This window comes from Myripristis murdjan, chromosome 17 (genome assembly GCF_902150065.1).
Source record: "Myripristis murdjan chromosome 17, fMyrMur1.1, whole genome shotgun sequence".
Classification (NCBI taxonomy): domain Eukaryota; kingdom Metazoa; phylum Chordata; class Actinopteri; order Holocentriformes; family Holocentridae; genus Myripristis; species Myripristis murdjan.
In genome coordinates, this window is record NC_043996.1 from 24,573,270 (window position 1) to 24,597,012 (window position 23,743).

Below are 23,743 nucleotides of genomic sequence, written 5' to 3' on the forward strand. Positions count from 1 at the left end.
TTCCCTGTCTCTCTCTACTGTGACTGTCAAACAAAGCAGAAATACCCCACAAAGAAGTCTTACAAAAACGCCCCGTGACTTCATCTTCACAGCAGGCAAGAATAATAAAAAAAAAAAAAAAATCGTGAGAGCCCATACCCAGTCACACCTCTTTTTTGGTTAATCAGAGTAAAAAGTTATCATCACTACAAACTTTTCCACAAAGTTTTGAACATATCGACTTTTTAACTTTTTGAGATATCCTGCTGACATGAAAAAACAGCACAAACAGAGAGGTGCGCAAACATAACCCCAGGCTGACTCCACCGGCAGAGCTGGTAGTGTACCGATGGTAAAGACTAAAGTGCTTGTGGTAGTTTTCTCTATGACTTGTCGCCAGTGTTTTCAAACGGCGGACACACGTATGAGGAGCGCCTGAGAAAAGGCTGAGCGGGCGGCGGAGGTTGAACACTCTGACAGGACGTGTTTTTTTTTTTTTAATCAATCGATCACCCTCGTCACCCCGCCGCTTTCCGAGGCCCGGCTGCTGCTCCGCTGTTCCCGCACAGATCTCCACCAGGACCCACGGCGGTGAGCCTCTCCCCGGAAAAAACAGAGAACAAAAGCGCAGGCCTGATAGAAAAGCCTTGACAAGAGCAAGCAGGCACGCGCCTCGACGCCCCTTCTCAGCTCCGGTTGATGAGGATGACACTTTTGGAGTGGAGGGTTTGCTTGGCTGTTTGAAAAGGCGCTCGCTCCTTTCCTCTCTCTCATTCTCTCTCTGAGTGAGCAGATAAAAGACCGGCAAAAAAACACCGCAATAAAAGGCCCATTTTGAACATTTCCCCTCCTTTGGGGGGGGAAAGAAAGCTGCCATAGGTGCCTCTTCTCGGAAAAGCCTTAGGAAATGTTCTGAGCGTTGTTGAAAGGAGCCGAGGGGGTGTCATACACAGGACCCCCGGGCACAAACGGGACACGCTGCGCCGTCTGAGGTTAGCTCTTGTGCGAGGCTTTGTCTGTGTGTCTGCACCTCTGCCTTTTTGTTTGTTTGTACACCGCCTGAGCAAACAACAACATTTATTCTCCCCTACCGCCCCCCCCCCCCTCCTCTGTAATCTCTCCCCAATCGAACCTTTCCTTCACCTGTTTGGAGGGCAAATGATATTTGCTGCAGAGATTTGTCGACACGGCTGCTACACATGATCAGTGTCATATTCCAGTGGTGCGAAAGAGCCAGGACCGGCGGTTATTTTTAGACACACACTGAATCAATCAGTCCCTACAGTTTCATAGGCAGTGACAGTGCACTTCGCTGCAACATTCAGCCCGCGTCGCGTCGGTCCACGTGACAAACAGCGGCGTCAAATCAACCCGACGCGATCGGGGCCGAAGCACGAACTTGTACTTTTCACGTAATTACAAGAGAACCCAGGTTTTTCTTGAACGTGTTGATTTGGTGTCATATGCAAACAAGGACACAGAGAATTTTTAATGCACCCAACATCCAAACACCAAACAATCAACATTCCCCAAGCACACACACACACACATGCACACACACACACACACACACACACACACAATCACTTCTGTTGCAAATTGGAAATTTTTTTAAAGTTCAAAGCGCAACGTTCTGTCATCAAGCAATCTGCGCAGGACACGGAGAGGTCTCAGGCAGGACGCACGCAGCTAATCTCACTTAAGAAGCGTTCCTCATTTCCTTGTTTATGAACATGCTGATGAATAATGTGGTGTGAAAATGTCAAGCTCATGTTTCTATAGTCATTTCTGAAAGGAATGGGAAGCAAGCTGTGAGTAGGAAGAAAGAGACACAGTTTCATCCCTGTGAGGGAGAATCGTGTTGTTCCTTGGGTTTGTGTGATATTATATCTCCCAAAACGTCCTTTGAGCTAGAGATTTAATCTTGAGCCTTAAAATCTTACTCTTCTTAAAACAATTGAAAAGAAAAAAAAAAACAAAAGCCACTGCAGTGAGACAGTATTTTCAAAGCATTTTCCTTTTTTCCTAATAAAAATATATTGAATAAAAGCGAGAACTTGTTCCAAGACAATGACACAAGAAAATTATTCAAACATTGGTTTGTCTTGGAAACAAGACAAATTATCACACACCACTGACAGACCAACTATTTCACTTTGCTCAATGCTTTATTAAATTAGCTGTCAAAATTGTAATTTTCGTAGCTGCTGGTAATGTAGCACCAAATAAGGAAACGGGATTATTAGTGTAACAGAATGGTGCTGCTGCCCAGGTTTGTATTTTATTGTGTTTTTATTATCTGTTTCTATGGAGCATGTACATTGCCATTACATTGAACTGTGATGGTTGCTATGTGACCGTTCACAGGTATTAGTCGTATAAAGGTAAATAATTATTTAAGGTTGTGTCATTACTTTCTCTGCTCCCTGGTGAAAGCACCTGCTCAAACACTCTGATGATTTGTTTTTTTTTTTTTTTTCATTTTTTTGATTGATTTGCTTGGCTTTTCCGCTGCTCACTCTCTGCCTAAATGTGCAGCCGGCACGTTTAGGCTTTTAGCCGAGGCTCTCATCCTCAGTGAGTGCACTGAGTCAGCGTTACAAGCTCCTGTTAATGGGTTGATCAGCTGTGACCTTTTGGTCACCGCACGGCCTCTCTAACCGAGCGGAGCATCACCACTTGGCCCGATACGAACTCAGCAGAGGCCCAACCGCGCAGCACAGCGGGGCGCTTCGCGATTACAATGCAGTATTATGAGAAAATAAAAGACTGACTGAAAAAAAAAAAAAAGTTATTTGGAAAGTAATTTGCCTTCAGTCACCAGTGGGCTCATCCCGGCTTGCCAATTAAGAAGAGCGAGCGATGAGGGACACCTGGTTTCCATTGCTCCTCGGCTGATATTATCAAAATGGGTGCATGTGGCAACATCCCACACCATTTTAATTACGTTTACTGAAATAGCATAACCCATAATCAGCAATTACAGCCTCGCAGTTTGGCTGAGCCCATTGATGATTGCCCAGACATTCTGTTATCAATGCTCTCTCATACCGGCTCCAAATCTTCAAAGACAATGAGATTTACTTTATAATTTAGGTGAAAAAATATTGCTCCTTCAAGTCCTGGTGAAAGGGTACAGCACATATTGCAAACTAATGGTCTCATATTAAACTTTTCCCAAACATACAGATCAAGACAAATTGAGAAACCAGTGCTTGTGGCGTCTCTCTCTCAGTAATATCACTCTCCACAGTGCATCATCTAATAACGCCCTAAAATGAGCTTTACAAAGGCTCTGCCTATATGCTATAAGGGCCGAGATGTACTAAATAAGGGTATCACACACACACACAGCACTTTCACTGTGAACATATACTGTGATTGTAGGCGCTGACTCTGAGGGATGGCTGTCTAAGTTATTCACCAAATCCTCTGCTGAGTAATTTCCCCCCTGACATCTGTCTTGAGCTTAAGTCAGATACAATCTCTGGCAGACGGAGAGAAGCGTCATTGTGTCGTTCATTGAACACTAATGGCCGCAGGGCTGAGGACTCGGCTCGGGCTCATTATCGTCCTCCAACTCTGCTCTGCTTTAAAGAGCTGCAGAGGTCAAGAGAGACTCGGCTTGATTGCAATGACAGACCGAAATGCTGCTGAGGACATTGTTCTTATATTAATGCAAAATAATGTAAATGTATGTTAAATAAACATAATGGACTCCTCCCGGCCAATCAGAAATCAGTATTCCCCCGTCAGCCAGGACATAAAATCTATAAGATGTGATGAAAAGGTGACTTGGATGGGCTAGCTGACAAATTCACCGGCATTGCTCTTCAAAAGCATCACTTCCTTCATATCTTCCTGCCGCTGACTGACAGCTTACCCAAACACCAGCTGAGCAAAGTTTCTAAAGCTCAGCAAAACTAACTCATCTGTTTTATTTATTTTTTTTTTTTTGTAAGATTACTGAGCAGTCCGCTCTGATTAGTGTGTTTTCTTTCACAACAGCTACAAAGCTGAGAAGCCCACAGAGTTGGTGAGAGCTTTGTCATGATGACGGGTGTGATCACACTTACAGTTTGTTTTCTGTGGTCTGAACCACAGCAGAGAAGCTTTTTTGTATTTGTTTATGTTCACGTTGCCCAATTATGGACCAGTCAGGGATTATAATTGGGTAAGTGTTCAGGTAACCAAAAGAAATGGCTGAATATGAGCATCGTATTATGCAGTTTGTCTTTCTGAGCATGAATAACTGCTGGCTATGAGATAATAAACAGAAAGATCCAGTCTAATAGGCTTAACACATTATTATGGCACAAGCAATAGTAACATATTCGTATCCCGTGTGCCGATAAATGTTTAAAACTCTGGATTGGCGAGTTTCATTGCATTTCTGGCGCCTTTTCATTGTTTGATGTTGTGTTTTTGTTATTCCATGGCTAACTGGCCCAAATTAAATCCACAGCTACAGAGGCGTTTATGGTAAAAAAAACAAAAAACAAAAAAACAAAAAAACAAGAAAGGTTAGCTGTCAGGTGTGTAGATTCACTCATTTCCAGCAGCATTTAATGAAGATACGGAGAGAAAGTCAACACAGAAGAGGGAGAGCTCACTTCTTTCTCCCATTAAGCTCCACTGTAGCTGCAGCTGCTCTCTGTGTGCATAATATCTGTGGATTTTACCAATAAAAAAAAAATCAGAATTACACCCTAAAACAACAAAACGGCACCAGCAAGGCAATATGAGCCACCCATCCTCGTTTTTAATCAGTGTTATTGTGTCTTAGGGTGGATTTTTCCTTCCTTCCACCTCCTTACACCCATAAAACCTTGTGTTTTGGGTTTGTTTACTATAGCTGGCTCTGATTATGTTCTCACTTTATATTCTCACTCCTAATGAACCGCACTGCACTTCTCTGGGAAGAGTAATAACACCCACATTTTCAGGCATCTCAATCAATTTTCTGGGTCCACCCAAGTTCAAATGGTATTGTTCTCACCTGCTAAAATTAATTAAACATAGGAGATGCTGCAGGGGTTGAATAACTTGTTCCAAATAGTGTACAAGCATCCTCAGTGCTGCATGAGCGGCTGTGGGTTTTAGAGGCAGAGGCGTTTTTTAACCTCAGTGAGTATCTGCGGTTTCTGCCATAAATAAAGCTCATAAATAAGCTATCTTCCACATATCTCTCAGTCAGAATAACTTGCCTTGGCAGCATTCCCATACATTTACTGTGTGTGGGCAATGAAGGAATTCTGATTTTGACGCAGGGCGGCCTATTATCCTCGCCTTACCTATCCTTGCCGGTCTCCTTCTTGAAAAGCTCGTCGAACTGCAGCATCTTCTGCCAGGAGATGATGTAGACCTTGAGCTTGGGCAGCACCTGGCTCATCAGCCTCAGGTTGTTGTACACCAGGCCCTTCCCATCTCGCCTCATGTAGCTGCTGGGGCCCCAGAAGATGAACACCGTGTCCTGGCTGGCGTTGAGCAGCTCGTGGCGACTCCGCAGGACCCTCTGCATGCTGGAGTGGGCGATGACGCGTAGCGAAGTGCGGCGACCGACATCGCGGGCATAACCCCGGGCGGTGGGGGCATCGTTCATGCGGATGACGCACTCCGCACGGTCGATCTCTTCCCCCCGCCCGCCTCCGATGAGGTGACCCGAGCTGGTTACCAGGGCGCAGGTTTGGCAGTGCATCTTGAGAGGCTGAGAGATAGATCGATAGATAGATAAAGGGGATAAGAGGAAGAAAGAGAGTCAGAGAGATGTAAACAGACTGTTGGTGGAAAAGAGCAAAATTTTCTCCAACAAATATGTGCCGTGCATGTAAATATTTAGTCTCCTCATTCCCTGTGGATGCACCCACAGCATTAGCAGCAGTATTTTCATATTCGTTTTGCACCATATTGGCTGTAAAGTCTATGTGCTCCTTTTCAGCAGTCGGTGCTCTGAAAACTCGGTTTAGCCCCTGGTTTGCGCAGCGGTATGGAAAGCAGACAGAAATGTACACCTAGGGGAACTTTAGTAAAAACATTCGCAATATGTTTGAGGAGGAAAATGCTTTGTTGACAAATGGGTAGCGACAGAGCCTCCTGGGTATATGTGGCTTGTCATATTGCTTTGCAATTGGTAGAAACCTCTGGGTCTTACATTGGGTTCACCTTACATCTTTTCCCCACTCACACACACACACTGTGCACAGTCAGACCTGTGTGCTTTTACCTGCACCACCACACTTGGCATACACAACGTTCTTGTTGTATGCATGTAAGCTCAGACCCATGAATTATTCCACATATGGATAAGCCCAACTGTTAATCACAGGGATAAATGCATGATTGTGTGTTTCTGTGGGTGTGAGCATGTATACACACTCAGAAATGTCTAATAATGGCCAGGGCCTTTATTTATCTCAGTAAAGGAGCACAAAACATTTATTAGAAACAAAAAAATTAGTCATAGGCTATTTTTGGAGACTGGTTATTAATAGAGACAGCCCATTACTTCAGTGGGAAGATCCACAGTACCCTGTCTGCATTAAAGTTAGTAAATATGTTTAATTTATATAGCACCTCTCACATAAAGTGTCACAAAGTGCATCACAAGAAAGCAATAAAGCAAGAGCAAGGAATAAATAAAAATGAAATAAAAGAGAATAATCAAATAAACAAACAAATATAAGAAAGCCAATAGCAAAAAAAATGATAAAACCAAAAGTTAAACCAAAGCCAGACTGAACAGGTGAGGTTTTTTTTTTTTTTAAGTCTTTTTAAAAATTGTCCACAGAGTCAACAGACCGAAAAGAGACTGAAAAGCCGAGTGGAGAGCATTAAATGGTTTAAGGGCAGCTACTGCAAAAGCTCGAATAAAAGTGCTAGAACTGAATTTTTTCAAATTTAGACTATTGCCTTTTTATGCAGTCTGTATAGCTGATGTAAACCGATGTAAGATTATACTTCCACTACCGCTGCAATATGAACGGTGCTACTATTACAAATAATGACCATGCTGAAATAATCGCCAAAACAATTAACTGCTTCACGAACGATGTGATTTATTCCTGGTAACACACAGAACGTACTGGTGATCAGTGCTGTGAACAAAGCAGCGGTGCATCGCGTCTAAATGAAAAGAAAACCGACTAAAAGCTTCAATGCTGAATCATTAGGGCTCCCTGTTATGTATTATCAGACCAATAAGATCAATTCTGTATGACAATCCAAATTAGGTGCGCGCCATGAATTTAAAGGCTTTCGCGCCAGTGCCTGTATCCATGGCAACACCATCAACATGTGTAGCGTGCTCTTGCATGTGCAGCATCTGTTTTTGTCATGTACTTTGTTGTTGTTGTTTTTTAGTTATTTTAATAACCCTGGCCCTAACCAATAATTGTCATTTTTTATGCAGACAAGCAACACTCCGTGACTTACTGTATGTTTTACATGTGTACACGTGTGTGTGTGTGTGTGTGGCCTCACCTTTTCACTACACAGTGTGTATTTGTGTGTGTTCAAGCACATAAATCATGAATATGGGCTTGTATGTATATGCTAGGCTGCTTGCTGTACATGCACTGTGTTTGTTTGTGTGTGTGTGTGTTGTCAGATTGGTGTCCAGGTCTTTCCTCTGGAGGTGTTGCGTTTCCTGCATTTTGCTTCACACACACAGCACTCTGCACTGAAAACCAATGACATGCAAACGGGGCCCGTGAAGTCCTCTAATACGCCCTGACACACCTCCCAAGCAGCGATATGGGAGCTATTTACATTCATAGCCATAACAAACTTACATTCTCGTATAGCCTTAGCAAGAACAAATGGTTCTCGCAGGATGTGGGGAGTGGGTGGGGGAGTGCGGGCCGAGATGCGTCATTATCATCCATGTCTTCCAGTGCCTGACTTTGACTTAGTACCAGATTACCGGCAGAACTGGCTCATCTAGTTAATGAGACCTACAGGAAGAAGGAGAAAGAGGGGAGATGAAAAATTAGAGGTGCGAGAGGGACAGACAGATGGAGATGGAGACGGAGACGGAGACGTGGAAGGAAAAGGAGAGCGAGAGACAGAGAGAGAGAGGGTGACAAAGGACAAATATGACAGGAAAAAAAAAGCAAAAAGAAAGGACGGCGAGAGAGGGGAGAAAAGGGAGAGTGAGAGAAAGACAAAAAGAGATGTATGGAGGTAGCGAGAGACACCCTGCTGCCACAGTGTTTGATGAAATGTTGAGCTAATGAGGTCCTGGCGGTCTACAGCAGCACCGGCAGCAGCATCCATCCATTCCTCCCTTCTCCCTCAGCCCTTCCCTCTCCCACCTGGCAAGCCTTGACAGCCAATCTGACTGTAGAGCAGCGGCGCCAGTAGAGCAGGTCAGAAATCCCATTTTCACCCTGGGGCTTTTAAGTGGGTCCACGGGCCCTATTCTCTCCTCTTCTGTCTCCTGGAGAATTTAAGTGGGCCTTGCTGGCCAGATTGTCGTCTTCAGGGAGCCCGGTCAGGCTATTACGGAGAAATAGGCTGGTTGGTTTGGACAAGGCTCTCCATTTCAGCCGGAATTACGTGACCCAGCCAATATGGTGGTTTGAGTTGAGGTGATGGAGTTACCTGGCACTCGGGGGGTAATCTTCAGTTTACTTTGACGTGGCGTTCGGAGCCGGCTGAGAGAGACTCCTGACTCCCCGCGCCGCAAAACTGAATATTTCATTCAAATTGAATTACTCCTCGAGAAACTCCAGTGAATATTGTGCATGGCTCAATGAGTCATGTAATAAATATAATTCATAATTCAGCACACATCTATAATTTATGCATCTGAATACACTGACTTTGTTCTTCATAACTGAACAAACCGCCATTGATTGCAATAAAAAAGAGCGGCGGTGCCCGAGCGCACGGTTCACTGGGCCACTTTAAAAATGTATTCCATTAAAGTTACAAATGACCTCATCAAAACTGTAATGAGTAATGTAATTTAAAGGATTACCCAGACCTGGCACTTCATTTGTACTGCTTTCAGTTATATTTAGATTTCTTTGCTTGAAGTATACAGGTGGAGATAAATTGCAAAAATTACAAAATTCAGTCAGTTTAGGCCAGGTTTGCATAGAAGTAGAAACTCTCTTCTGTGCCACATTTTATTAAGACATGGAGCACCTGCCGCGATTTAAATGGCCTCCCGCGCTTCTCGCTTTCACTTTTGAAACATTCCCAGGAGCAATTTTCAGATTTCCTCAAGAAGGACCATCTGTAATCAGAGTACATTATTTTTTAGGAAATGTGAAATATGAATGAAATTGATTTTTTAAAAATTCAGAGTAATAACACCGTTCCACGTATTCAGGGCTGCTACCCGGCTCTGCCTAAACTCCTAAATGCCATTTTCATTGCTTTTGCTCGCTGTTAACGTCACAGAGGAGAATTTGAGAGCTGGGGTGAAATTTGACACAATATGAAGCATGTCAGATTGAAACATAATGTGCAGAGGGATCATTTAAAAATAGCCGGCTGTGTAAACCAGTTAGGGACAGAAAGGCAGGTTTACTGGATGGTGATTGTTGGTAAATGTGTGACAGTATTATTGGTCCGATTTTTTATGTAAAGCACCCTCTGTCTGCTAAGATTGTGCTTATAGTTTTCCATGTAAGTAAAACGAATTACTTTTGGTGTAAAAACACTTTGTTCCTTTTTTATTAGGTGCATTATGACATGGGAAATTGCCTAACGAGTTCAAAAGTAATTTGCCATCTCATTGTGAGAAGATTTCAAACAGAAAGGGAGGAAGAATAACCTTGCTCCACTTGTGGCAGACACAGTGAGCCTGCCCTGGTTTCATTAGGCCCATCCATTCAGGCTGGCCTAGTAAAGGTACCGACACGGCGACAGACAGACAGTCAGACAGACAGTCAGTCAGTCACATGCTTCGTCTGTCTGCTGGAGCGACAAGCCCCACAAAGGGGGAGCTGCTCTCCTCTGTTTCCTTATTCCGTCGGCATCTGAACCTTCCACCCAACCTGTCCTTCACCAGGTCTGTATGAAACATCCCAGCCTGCCCGCCGCTCGCGCTGCCTGACTTCCTGCCCCGCTATGTGCCGAGGAAAACATGGCTGTCAGAGCTGTGGGGATTAACCTTGAGAGGGGGGAAAGGGGATGAAAGGGAGCGCGCTCGGTCGGAGACCACCTGGGCATTGGGTATCCTTGAGAGCGTGAGGCGGCGGGGGGGTGCGGATCGGGTGCCGGGGCGAGATCAAACAGCCGATGCGTCACCAGACAACATGCTGGTGCTGATTCAAGTAACAAATAAACAAGATGTTCACAATTCAGAGTGTTTTCTATGTAAATAAGGGAGGTATGCGCAAGTCAGAAGCCTGATGTTACTGAGCGCCATTCGGACGCCATATACAAGATGTAATTAAACAACAGAGAGGAACAAAAGTCATGGAGGAGTCATATAATCACACATAATTACCGTGTAATTGTAGTTATGAAAAAACGATGCAGATTGGCTCGTCTGATTAGCTTTGTGGTCAGCTCCCAGCCCTTCATTGCCCAAGGGCAGCATAAGCGATAATTGGTGGTTAAAACTCCCATAGGTCATGAGGGGGCGCGAAATCAGATTTAATTTCTTTTTTTCCCCCAACTCAGTTCAGCCCCTCGGGGAAAAGAGAAACTTATATTGCAGTGAACCATTATGGTTGACGTATGCCATACCCCCTCAGAGAGAAGAAACAGCATTCGAGTGTTGTTATTGATTTTGTGTGGGTGAATGTGAATGGAGGGGATTGAGCGAGGGCTTAGCCAGAATGCCGGGTCTTCTAGGATGCGAAATGGAGGATATGGCCGGCAAATGTGAATGCTGAGGGGCTACAATCATCCAGCCCAGCAGGATACGGTGTAGCTGTCTGACTCTCAGCGCCGCCCAGAGATGCCACAACACAACAGAGCGTTTCGAAGCAATCCCAGGCTGACCTTTAGGCTCATCAAAGATGCCTTTTGTCTCCACAGCGCGAGCAAGTGAAGCTTCGTGCGTTCATAACAGGGTCAGGAGTGAGCAGACGCACAAAGAAAAAATACCCTTGAGCGCTCACAATAAAGCCTGTGGAATTAAAAATGAAGGGACAAAATTAGTTGCATTCTGCCCTGCTCATTGTGCACTGAGTTTTCCAATATTCATGTGTGAATGAGACTATTGTCCCCCGTGGGCGACTCCAGGGAGCCTGTGACTGGGGGATTGTTTCCAGAGTGTTCTGGCTGAGGAAAAAATATAGTGGCTTTTGATCAGAAAACCGCCAAGCATGCAGCCTGAAGCGGTGGAAAATGTTGGTACCACTGAGCCAGCAGTAGCAGAAACTGACAACCACTGCATCAATAAAAAATAAAACCAATACTGCTATCTATCTATCTATCTATCTATCTATCTATCTATCTATCTATCTATCTAATCATAAAAACTCTGTAATCAAGGATGGACTGGAGACAAAGAACAGCATAAACCAACACTGTCTTCTTCTGGAGGGCCTGCTGTGAGTTTCCAGCAGTGAGGGAAAAGTTAAAACAGTTGTTAGCCGTACAAATTGAGGCTTTATTTGCAATGCAAATGTATTATTTTGTACTTTGATAAACCTATATGAAAAAGCCTTCAAAATCAGATAAAGGGGCAAAATGCCCTCCAAAAAAAATTACATTTCTTTCCCTACTGTGAGACCAAAAATGTGCAATTTTTGATATGAGATGAAAAAGAAAGAGAGAGACAAATGATTAAGGAGAAATGAGGGGATAAAGAAATAAGAGAGAGAGAGAGAGAGAAAGAGAGAGAACCACAGATCAAGAGACAAAATGCCAATTAAGGTTAATGGCGCCAAAGGAGGACTGGTCGAGAGGGGCTCGGGTACAAGTATGGAAAAAGTTACCAATTAGAGTCAATCGCAACAGCTGGAGGCAATGCCAGAAAAAACAAAGGAATCCTGTTATGGCTTTAAAGGCGCTATTTAGGGGATAATCAAAATGGGTCTCCATTGTGTCGGCATTCGTCCAGACACACAGGCGAGTTGACTGCTGCTGGGCAGAGCAGCTGATTATTTGGAGTTGTTTGTCAGACATGCACGTTTGACCAGTCATTAGAGGGAACTGAGGCAGGAGAAAGGAGGAGGAGGGAGTGAGTAAAGGCTGGGGAGTGGATGAAGCACGATATTGAAACAGGGGCAATTAGGAGTTCCAGTGGTCTGCAGTCATACCCCGGGTTGACAGCTCCTGCTGCTCTGACGCTACGGTCTTAATTAGGGCAGAGTTTTCCGCATGCACCTTGAAAATAAGACAACTTTGACGGAGGGCAATTATCTACTTAAAAAAAATTGCACCTGACCTGAAAAGAGACTAATGAAAATTCATTGGCGGATGGCTGAGAGTGGTTTTCGGGGGCGGGGCGCGAGGGATAAGTGACATGGCTGATGATCTTGTTAGGAGGCATTGGTTGAAACAAGAACTGCTATCATTCAGGGCATTTGAAGAAGAGGAGAGATTTATGCCAGAGCTCTGATCTTCAAAGCAAGCAGGAGCGAAAAGAGGGATCTTCACCCAGTGTGTGTGTGTGTGTGTGTGTGTGTGCATGTATTGGAGGTGGATGTGTGGGGGGAGAGAGAGAGAGAGGCCGACACAGATAGCGCATGAGCGAGTGATCAAAGTTAAAATATACAGCCACTGGAGGGGGATGCAAGTGTTTAAAGGACATCAAACCAAATCTGGACCTGACACTGGCCACTCACATGCAGATAAGTACAGTTGTCACTCCTCATTGAAGCGCTCAGTCCTGCAGATCAGAGGGTTCAACAGTGCCAGAAAGATCCAGGTAGGCCAGCAGACTACCCAATCTGCCTGTGGATTTGGATAATCCACATTGTGAGTACTAGACCTGCACTGGACGACTGGTTAGTAACCACGTGATGTACGGCACAACACCAATACCATTATGTTACATCTTTACATATTCCAACACCCACACACAACGTAGACATTTTTTACATTTTTTGTGGGAACACGCTTTGATTGACATAATTGTGTAGCCTCTGTGTGGTTCTTAAAAAAAAAGTCCTCAAGGAGCTCTTGTCCTGCAGCTTTAGGTCCCAGCTCCTGCACACCTGACCCAATTAAAGCCCACGCACCTCCATCCCTGCCCTGTTCAAGGAGATCTTTCTCAACCAATCAGCATGAAGCCCTTAAATGGATCAGGTGCTGAGTAGGACTATAGTACTGTATAAGCTTCATAGTATTGTGTTTTGTTGTTTAGTATGAGAGAAGCAATGGTTTAGAGGGTAAAAAAATGACCTTGATGAGAAGCTGAAGGGAATCGCCTGAGGTCCGAGAGAGGTTAACCTGATGCTCCAGATGGTTTGTTTACACAGAGCCATGGGAGAAGTCAGCATAGGAAACTGTTTGGAAAAGGGCAGGAACTTTCAAAAAAAAAAAAAAATTGGCAGGTGATTGGACACACATCTATCTGTCACGGTCTATCCCGGACTAACTTCAGTCAGTCAGATAAAGAAATGATATGACGTGGCAACGAAGAGGAAACAACAACAAGCCGCAGTCTAAGGGACTTTGACATCTACCAAGCAAGTCGGGGCAGCTCCCTGTGTAGTTCGCATGTTGGCAGATGATTCTTGCTGATTTTATGAGAAAAATTTGCGCATAAAAGGCTTGGCTAGCTTCTCGCTGTCTTCGCATATAAACCACACCCTTAGCTGTCAGTAGGATGCTGATCGGTTTGAACCACTGCAGGTCGGCTACGAGCACATCGCTTGAAGCCTGGCACGATGGAGTCAAGATTGCGACCTTTTGACTCGAGCTGCCTCGCAAGGTAAGATAATCGTGTCAGCCTTATACAGTTTTATCTCTCTTGCCTTAACCGATTTCACCACCCCCATCAATGAGAGAAAATCCTGCGTGTGTAAGATAGAAAACCCCGCAAATGAAGATTGTCTCCTGTCACCATGACGATTCAAGAAAATGGACCACACTGTTGCAAATCTCTGCTGGCATGGTTGTGGCAAGGCATCTGCAGTGGCAATGCCCACCAGTCAAGAGTTTTGGTCTAATGTAATCACCAGTTTATCATCTATATTAAATGTAGATATCCCACAGTGTCCAATAATCTGCCTTTTAGGACAACATTAAGAGCATACATGTCCAAAACTTACGCGCCAAACAGTTTCTTTAGCATTTTTGTCAGTTATCATTAGTATTGGACAAACTTCACCGATTACAAGCCCAACATGATGCAGGAAAGAACTGTTTTACTTGCTAAATCAAATAGTAGCTACAACTTTTGCCATTGAAATTTTTTTTTCCTCCCACACATAGATTAGGAACCATATTTGCAAACACACATCACCGGGGAGCAAGCACATTGAATATTGTATTTGCAACTGTGATGAGTAACTACATAACAATTAGGGAAACTCAAGGGGTCGCTATGAACTAAAAATTTTCCAAAATCTACTGTTTTTTGGTCTATTGATTCACTCTATCGACCATCGATCGATTTGGTCTATCAAAACCTTCCACCAAAGTCAGGCTGAGGAATAAATATCACTTTGTTCTGTGTGTTTAAGGATGGGAACTGTATGGTTGGTATTTTCCTTTTATCATGTAAGCTGCGAGGTAGTGAAACAGACAGAAATGAGCCGGGGCCAGGCGAGGACGACCTGAGCACCGGCTCCCTGATGGTTTGAAGCAGAAACTTTACAATGATACGGGATGCACATATGGCTCCACTGAATTCAAAGCTGCGTTTCCTTCCTCATTCATCACTCACTGGCTCCCCTTCCAAAACCCTCTGGTGTCCCTACACCAAACACCTCTGTAGCTCATGTACAGTCCAACACTGCCCTGAAGGTAAGACACCGCGTCATGAAACTTTAACTCGCCTCACCTCTTGGACAAAAGGTGAAGAGGGGAAAAAAAAAAAAACATACACACAGAGAGTGCACTCTGTTCTTGTTCTCTCTTTTCTCTTAGATTAAATGTGCATTCCCACCCCCACTCCCTCTCACCCATGCCTCACGTTGTCTGCTGGGTGACCCTGAGAATAGAACAAACGCCTCCTCTCGGTGTGAGTTTGTATTTATGGGTGTTGTAAGGAAAGCGCAGACCCAGGAAACTGGGTGTGTCGAGCCTGCGGGAGTGCGGAGACAAGCAGGTTGCACCTTGTTACAGCACACACTCCTCTCCCTTAATTGGCTCCATATCAGGCCGCTCGCTGCCAGTGCAGACCGTACAGTGATACAGCCATCGCTTGTCCTTCACTCCCACCCACTGAGATAAGGGAAGAGAGGGAGAAACCGCAAAAAAAAAAAGAAACAGGGGGAGAGGGACTGCTGTTGCGACGACCACACAAACACGTTTCCCCCGCCGGAGTGATCGCCTTGGCATGAATACAAAAGATGAGGCGCAATTTACCAGGTCGAAAAAATCTCTCCCTTGCCCCTTTGCTCTGAGATTGCAGCAGGAGGTGCCGAGTAGAGAAGATACGCCGCTTTCCCATCGCATGGTGTGGCTCGACTGAACTCGACCCTATTCGTCTTTTTTGGTTTTCCATCTGGCAAAAGTTGCGGACAGTGCCTGGTGCTTTGTTTTGGTATCATGTTTGCTATCCAAGGAAGCTGCGCCGATACTAAAAGGTGACATGAAAACACTTCAGACCACTGACTGGTCAAGCGAGTCTTCACTAAAATGATCACTTTGCACATCTGAGCTCTGATGTAGAATTTGCCAAACTCTCCTGTTTTTTTTATTAATCAGTCTTTTGTCTTGCTGCCTTCAGCCTCTGCTTGAACAAAACTTGTCTCCTTGCTGTGACAGACACCCACTGAGGATCAACAACACCGTCCCTTTGATATCCGCCACTGTTCCTGTGTGGGCGTCTCATTGCAGATGGACGTCGCGGCTGCTTCACGTGGCGTCGCCGGGACGACCGGCCACACTTGAGGGATTGCTATCTGCAAGTGGAAAATGAAACCCCGAAAAGTTCCTGGCGCTAAAAGCAAGTCGAGTCGAGTCAAGTTGAGCCGCACGGCGCGTCGGGAAAGCGGCTGCAGAGGAGGCAAAGTAGAGGCATAAATGACAGAGGGAGAGGGATGTTAGTAAAAGAGAGAGAGGCAGAGCGATGGCAAGAGAGAGCGCCGTGACAGACAGAGGCGGGCTGAGGAGGAGAGGAAAATGAAAGGCAATCTGATAGATGAAAAAGAGAAGCAAGAAAGAGGAGTGGCTGTCAGAGAAATAAGCGCTTTGGAGACCAAGAAATGTAGGGCAGGGCCTTTGGAGAGACATGGAGGGATTTCTGTGGCGTCCTTTGATGAGGAAAGTTAGAACGGCGCGCTCCCTTCAGTGCCGCATGGAAATTATGATATCTATAGGTCATTATGTGCGCGCATATACGACGGCCTCGCGAACATCATTAAACGCCCGTGCGATTTCCCCTTTGTGGTTGCACGCGCGGGGACATCAGAGGGTTCAGCCTGACAACGTGATGCAAACTGGAGTCGACGACGCCATGTTTGGGGAGATTGCACCGATTTCAAATAAACACGTTTGCGTCGCGGCTGCCGTTTATCGATGTGCAGAGGTGACGCGTCGTGCCTTTTCATAATTCGCTCAAATCAGCGCCTTGGAATGACGGGAGCGGTTATCGCCCACTCCGCCGCGGTAAACAATGAACTGAATCAATAACTTTAAGATGATCTTATTAAGAGTAGTCTGGCGAGAGTAATGACTTAGTCAGAGGAGATTTTTGAGCTTAAGGTATACCCCTACTTACTTTTCACATCACGTCCACCCCTGCACTGCAAAAGTCCCTTTTTACACAAGATACAGGGAGTTGAAAATGAAACTGAAAGATAAAAGGTGCAGCATAATCCTAGCGTGGAGCCGAATATATGCATGGGTAGGGACGGCGGGAGGAAATTTGAATATGGCACTCAGGCGAACTGTTAACCGTCAAACTCAAAATGACAAGTTTGTTGTGAACAAGGGCAAACAGGCAATTTTCCCACCAACGCGAAACTTTTTCTCCCAGACTGGAGACGGCTGTTAAATCTTGGAGTGCGAGAGTAATAAATCCCGTCGAGTGAAATCCCAAAGGAGCAATTACTGTTGTGTTCTTGCAATATAGCAACAAGCCCAAGAAAAACAAAAAAAGACATCAATAATACATCGCCACTACCACACTGACTATGTGTTGAGAAGCTATACTTCCCTCTGAAAACATTTTTCAGCGCTAAATATTCTAGTTGGAGAGTGTCCATTATGTGCAGTTGGAACAGAAGATAATGAGAGACAGTAACCAAAGGGGGTGTGCATGTGTATATGTGTGTGTGTGTGTGTGTGTGTGTGTGTGTGTGTGTGTGTGGTGGGGGGTATTAAAACGCCAGCTGCCAGTGACAACAGTCGTTAAGCAGCAAAAATCTCCTGGGAAGCGACAGATTTCATATTGGCAAGCCAAACATGCGAGGGCGCCTTGCATCTCTGTGTTCATGTGTGTTTTGTTTAATGTGCATGTGCATCATGGATGTGCATGCGTTTGCATGAATGCACGAGTGTGTGTGAGTGTGTGTGTGTGTGTGTGTGAGAGAGAGAGAGAGAGAAATTACTCACAACAATAATCCACTCTGCATGGCAAAACAAAAATTCCCAATGCAACCGACTGGAACTTAGAGGAGAGCTTGTTTATGCGCTTTCTCTCGGTTCCCAGGGATACATATTTTTTAATAGGAAAATGCTAATGAAATGAATAACAGCACTAATGTTTATTGCTAAGGAGACGCCTATTCATTCACTTTGTGGTTTTTATGATTTCGTTCCTCAACTGTGTAATTTTCACGTATTTACATCCTTATCTCACGAGGCACGTGCTGTATTTTCCTGTATTTTTTCTATTTTGTGGTATTCAGTTCATCGCTGCGTCCTGGTGGACCGCTGGACGGTTTGGCCGGCTGCGTTTTGTCTCTGCGCTGATTGCGGCTGTGCCCGAGTCAACTTTCCCTTCAGGGACAATCAAGTTTATCTCATCTTATCTTATTGTACTTAGTGGATATGCACCTGAGACGTGATAACTAGTGATTAGGAACACGGGAACGAGAGCAGCATCCACACAGATTGGTTTACACCGTGAAACCGATAATTCTGGCCAGCAGCTCTGGAATCGACTCAGATCAGTAAATAGCTGTTTTTTTTTCTTTCTTTCTTTTAACCAAGGTGATAGGCCTCCCCCACAAACACAGGGCTCATTAGTCTAATCCAGGGTGTATTCTTCCTAGCAGGAATCCATAAAGGCACACACACACATACACACACGCACACACACAGTTGCAGCCTTCTGTCGGGGAGGTGCTCCGACAACGTTTTATCCTTTAATGAGCCCTGATAGGCCTTTCTCACAAAGCCTCGCGCGGAAGAATAGGTGTGCGTCACGCAGCCGTCTGCCGCGCGGCTGCCGTGTGCGATCCCGAGCAGAGTGTTGGCAGGATTAAAACTGATATTACTACTTACGCGGTCGATACTGTTCCTCTAGGTTATTAGCTCGGCATCTGATGCTATCATCGTCAAGGCTTTCGTTGCATTATTAATAGGATGATGATGGAAGACGGAATTAACACCGCGATAACGAGCTGGGGAAATGAAGTCAGCTTCAGCTCATAAATAGACGGAAACGTTTTTTTTGCTTCACTGAAATGAGCCGCTGCGGTCTGTTTCTGTTATTAGGTGGACCCCACTGCTTTCTTATGTTTGTTTTTGGTTTGTTTTTTGTTTTTTTTAATTAATCAATCCTCGTCAGAGTGAAAATGTAGATCTTGAAAAATCATTTAATTGTGCACTGAGTCGTCAAGGTTTTTTCTTCCTTAAACAATTGAGAGAGGCACCAGGGCTGTTTGCAATGGATCTCCATTATCTAAAGGCATGGTAAACCCAATTAAAGCATGGATTTTCTTGTTTGGTACTATCCTCATCAGCCGCCAAGACTGGAGAGTTAAAAAAAAAAAAAAAAAAAGAGTCTAACTGCATTAAAATTGCTTGTGGGTGAGTTCGGTCAGACGTTGAAGATAGTAAAAGTACTGGCACAGGTACTGAAAATGCCTATTTAAATACATAATCAGCAATACATTTTCTTCATCTTGCTGTATAGAAGTAGGCTATCACTGTGGTATTTTTTCCCTCATACAGTGGTGGAAAAAAGTTTTCGGACACCCCATGCATTTGTGAAATATTGCATTAAGAATCACTCTTAGGTCTTCAAGTGCAATTTCTTTTAAGACAGTCACAGCTAAAATACTAAACAAATCCTAAAAAAGCCATTAAAAACTTAAAATTGATTGGTTCCATAAAAACACATAAGAAATTTTGAGTATTGGGTCATTTTGGTACCAGTGATGAAGGTCATTCTTTTTATTAAAAGACACAATTTTTGTTGCCAAGCTTCGTGTTTATGTAAAGCCAGCACATTTGAAAGTTCTTCAGACACAAAAATGGCTAAAACAAGGAACCTAACGCAGGAAACACGCCTGAAGATAAAGATTCTCAGCCAGGAAGGGTACAGCTGCCGTCAGATAGCCAGGAAGTGCAGATGCAGTCCTTCAGCAGTTGGATCCACTCTGCAGAAATACAGACGGACCAACAGCTTGGAAGACAAACCAAGATCTGGGCGTCCAGGCAAAACCACCGAATGACATCACAGGAGCTTCAGCAGCAGTGGTCAAACCAAACTGGTGTCCAGTGTTCCACCCGCACTGCACGTGGCCGACTTTTAGATCATGGCTTAAGGTCCTACAAGGCCATCAAGAAGCCCCTGATCAATGAGAGACAGAGGCTAGCCCGGGGTCGTTGGGCCCAGGCACACAAGAACTGGACAGCCAGGAGCTGGAAGAAGATTCTGTGGTCAGATGAGTCCAGTTTCCAGCTTTATCTTCCTCCTACTCATGTGAGGGTACGCAGAAGGCCAGGCGACAAAAAAGTAAAAAATATATATAATTTCTATTTGTTTGTATCTGTCTAATGAAGCCACTCCTTTTGAAACACAAAAAAGAGTTTTCCACAAATATTTCATGATAATATTTGAGATTGTGTAAAATTTTAAGGGTGTCCGAAAACTTTTTTCCACCACTCTATATGCATTACAATCCAATATATGTGCTAAGGTGGTCACTCTCATTCAACCTGTTTCAAGAGGTTACCTGACTCAGGAAAACTCGCCTCAGAAATGAAGTTCTCATCTCATCCAGCTGGAATTCAAAAACTGTCCTTTAAAAACATCTCACAGCGAGGTACATTGAAAATAATCTACCTAGCTGCCTTAAGCTGAACGGAGATCAGGTTTGTTTTTGATCTTATTATCTCTCACCACGTGTGTCCACCGATTCTACCAGGAAGCTGACAGGCTATAGATTAGTCTACTTGTCATGTACTAAGCACATTTGCCCCCCGGAATAATTTCCTTGTGCACCGCAACAACACCGCAGAGGACAAAATGAGGACACACTGCAGGAGAAAAGACTTTTTTTTTTTTTTTTTTTTTTTTAGGGGGTACAAAGTTTAGCATAACACCTGAAACATGACACGCAACACCTCCTGTGCATCTGAGGATTTCTCCCAAAGAAAGATTCGCAGCACACCGGGTGTTTAGAACAGCAGATAGATAGGGAGGAAGCGAAGCAGATATCTAAAGGCTTCAGAGGTCGTGCTGTCATTTGTTTGTATTTAAAAGACTTACGGATAAAAAAAAACGGATCGTCTGCGGAGAAGTGAAAGGAGTTTTCCTACTTCATTCAAAATAATTTGACATTTGGATGTTTATTTTCACAAGGCCAAGGAGATGGACATGGTAGCTAGGCAAACCAAAAAAAGAAAGGAAACGATCATGGTTGGAAAGCAGCAGCAGAATTCAGCGGTTCCAGTCCAATAAATGCATTTTATAACCGGGATTCCATATTTGGGCCACGTTTTGGCTCAACCCTTCAGACCTATTTAAATGAAAACGACTGTGGTGTGCCATTGTTACCACCTTCCACCAATTAGGAGGGTTACAGTTAACACCAGCAGATAGATCCAGATACCACATCCAGATCCAGATACCACCAACGGCAGCACGTACCACCCCACCACCAGTAATCATGTGAGCTGCACTGGTTATTACAGAGGCGAGAGCAGAGTGACCCACGGGCTGTTGCAGGGAATCTCTCCAAGAAGTCAATGAAATAAAAGTCTTAGGGAAACACAGCTCTGCGTATAAACTTCCTTATCTCTCTGGGGGAGAGAGGACAGAGAGCAGCTCCACATGAAACAATCTGTTTTACACCGCAGAGACTGCAGGGTCCCAGAGCAGACTCTGCTGTTGATATTTGGGCAACAGAGCTCCTGCTTAACCTGAAATGATGTGCGCTCCCTCCGGCGGGGAGGAAGGGAGCGGAAGGGAGCAGGTTCAGGAAAAGATGCTTACTCCCCAGCACCTCTGGAAGTGTAATCAGGGGGCTCATCGAGGGTTTGGAGACCAAAGAACTGTCGATGATCAAGCATGACGGTGCCTCCTCGACAGGGGATGATGGGGCGTACATCAAAGTCTCCTCTGTAATTGGGACTGTTTCGACTGAAGGCAGACAATGTGGCACAGACGGCAATTCAATGTCACCTTGGCAAAACGTTGTGTGGAAGGTTGTTTTTTTTTTTTTTTTTTCGTTATGGCTCTCCAGTGTCTCCAATTTCTCCCAACTTGGTTTATTTTTAAGCAAAAAGTTTGCCTGCTTTAACACGATCCTACACTTTTTCCTCTCTATTTTTGGGTAGCAAGCACAATGTTTTGGCAAATTCCAGGTCTCCATAATTAATAACCTTGGCATCCAATATGTTACTAATCTGGGGGGAAACGCTCACGGCATACAGAGGGAGATTACACCGAAACACAAATAATAGTTTGATCATTCCTCTCTCTCACCAAGAAGGACACGCTCATTAATCATGCCTAAAGAGCTGAGTAATGTAGCCAGCCTCGTGTGCCTGCAGACAAAGTAAAGGAACTGGGGGAAGGAAAAAGCAAAGAAATTGGGTTTTATTGCAGTGTTTTCGTCCAAGTTTCTCCTCGCGATTGACTCTCGATGATGTCAAAAGCGTCGGCCCATCATCTATCTCTTAATGTTTCGCCAAAAGGTATCATCCATATATCATAGGTTAACCTTTTCAGATCTTTCACAGCTCTCTCAGAGGCCGCGTAAGGAGAGCGCCCCACAGGCTACAGCTTACCGACCGCCAAAGGTTAAAACATAGAGAAGCATGAAATCACCATTCAACTCATGACACATGCCTCGAGAAATTTCCCTCCACTTTCTTTATGTTGAAAATGTATGACTTCACCCGTGATTCCCTAACCAGAGAATGCCAAAAGGCAATGAGTGTGAGATTACTCCGTCTAGGGAATGCTTATCGAGAGGGAACGTCCCCCCTCATCCATAATTGCTTTCCAGGCCTGCATTGGAAAGAGCCTGGAGCTGTGTTATGTTTGGCGGGAGCAGAATGCATTGGAGATAAGTTGGAATCCAAGACTATGCCCCAATTGGGACCACTGTGGCATAACGAAAACACTACTCTCTTCTCTTCTGTCGAAAAGGGGCGAGTTTTAGTATTCCTAACAAGGTCTCAGCATAAAAATACTGGTTGTCTGTTGTTAATGTTTGATGCAATTCCCATTTGTTATTTAAAACCCCAAACGGAGGAAACACAAGGACAGGCATCACGCGCGCGCACGCCCGTTAGACATCACAAACATCGCTGGTTTGCATAAAAAGACTCCAGATTCCTTGGCCATCGAGGCCTAACTGGGGAGTTTTGTGACTATCTATCCAGCTGGCTGATTGCTTAGCGAGATTCTAATGAACGGTTAAAAAAAAAAAAAAAAAAAAAAAAAGGCTTTGTTGCTCAGAGAAAATCATACAAGATGTGGCTGTCTGAGATGAAATATTAAACATCTCACTTCTCCAGCTGTCACCAGAGCTGTGGTTAGGAGAAGGATGCCTCGTCATGTCTCCTTGGCACAGAGGGCTTGATTCTCCTTGGTTCTGCCTTCAATTACAGTGTACCTGAGCTCAGGAGAGGCTCTTTTTCCAGCCGAGATACGTCTCAACCTGACTTTGTCCATTGTTTGACTGTGTGCGCAGACAAATCTGTTATGTAAATCTCTTGTGTCACCTCAGTGGGATTTTCTGTACCTGCAGTACAGCCTCAGACAGCTTGACTTTTTTTGGATAATGAGGCAACAGTTTGACTTTGCATCATGCGAGAAGGGAAAAAAACAAAAAAAAAAACAAAACCAAAAAACGTCTAGTGTCTTGTTAGACAGCATAAGCCAGTGTAAGTTCATCCGTTTCCAGGCTGACATCGTGGCACTTTGATAAGGCTGTTTGCTCTTCTCTGCGGTGAAATCTCCTCCATTATTCCGTCTCCACCTGCCTCCCCCTGTTATATCAGCTGGGTATCTGCATGATTCTCATGTCAGTGGGGCAATCGGAGAGAAATGGCTATACGCTGTCTCTCTTCCGCCCATCTCCAAGGAGAGACAGGCGAGAGTGGTTTCCAGTCCTCCTCCTCCTCACTGAGAAAATAAAACAGGATTCTGCGAGAAAAAAGGAATTCCCTTGGGATCTCTCTCTCTCTCTTTCTCTCTCCCTCTCTCTCTCTCTGTCTCTTTCGTCGGTCTCTGCCTTCTTCATTCCCTCGTCTCATTCTCTCAGGCCGAACT

The 23,743-nt window shown here is 44.5% G+C and overlaps 1 protein-coding gene across 1 annotated transcript in view; it reads right to left on the reverse strand.

The window, feature by feature from the left end:
* The window catches only part of st6galnac5a (ST6 (alpha-N-acetyl-neuraminyl-2,3-beta-galactosyl-1,3)-N-acetylgalactosaminide alpha-2,6-sialyltransferase 5a), a 41,311-nt gene that overhangs the window by 12,153 nt on the left and 5,415 nt on the right, over nt 1-23,743 (reverse strand). Inside the window, exon 3 of the mRNA XM_030075171.1 lies at nt 5,274-5,686. Within this exon, the coding sequence (XP_029931031.1) occupies nt 5,274-5,686 (413 nt within the window). The remainder of the gene's footprint in view (nt 1-5,273; nt 5,687-23,743) is intronic.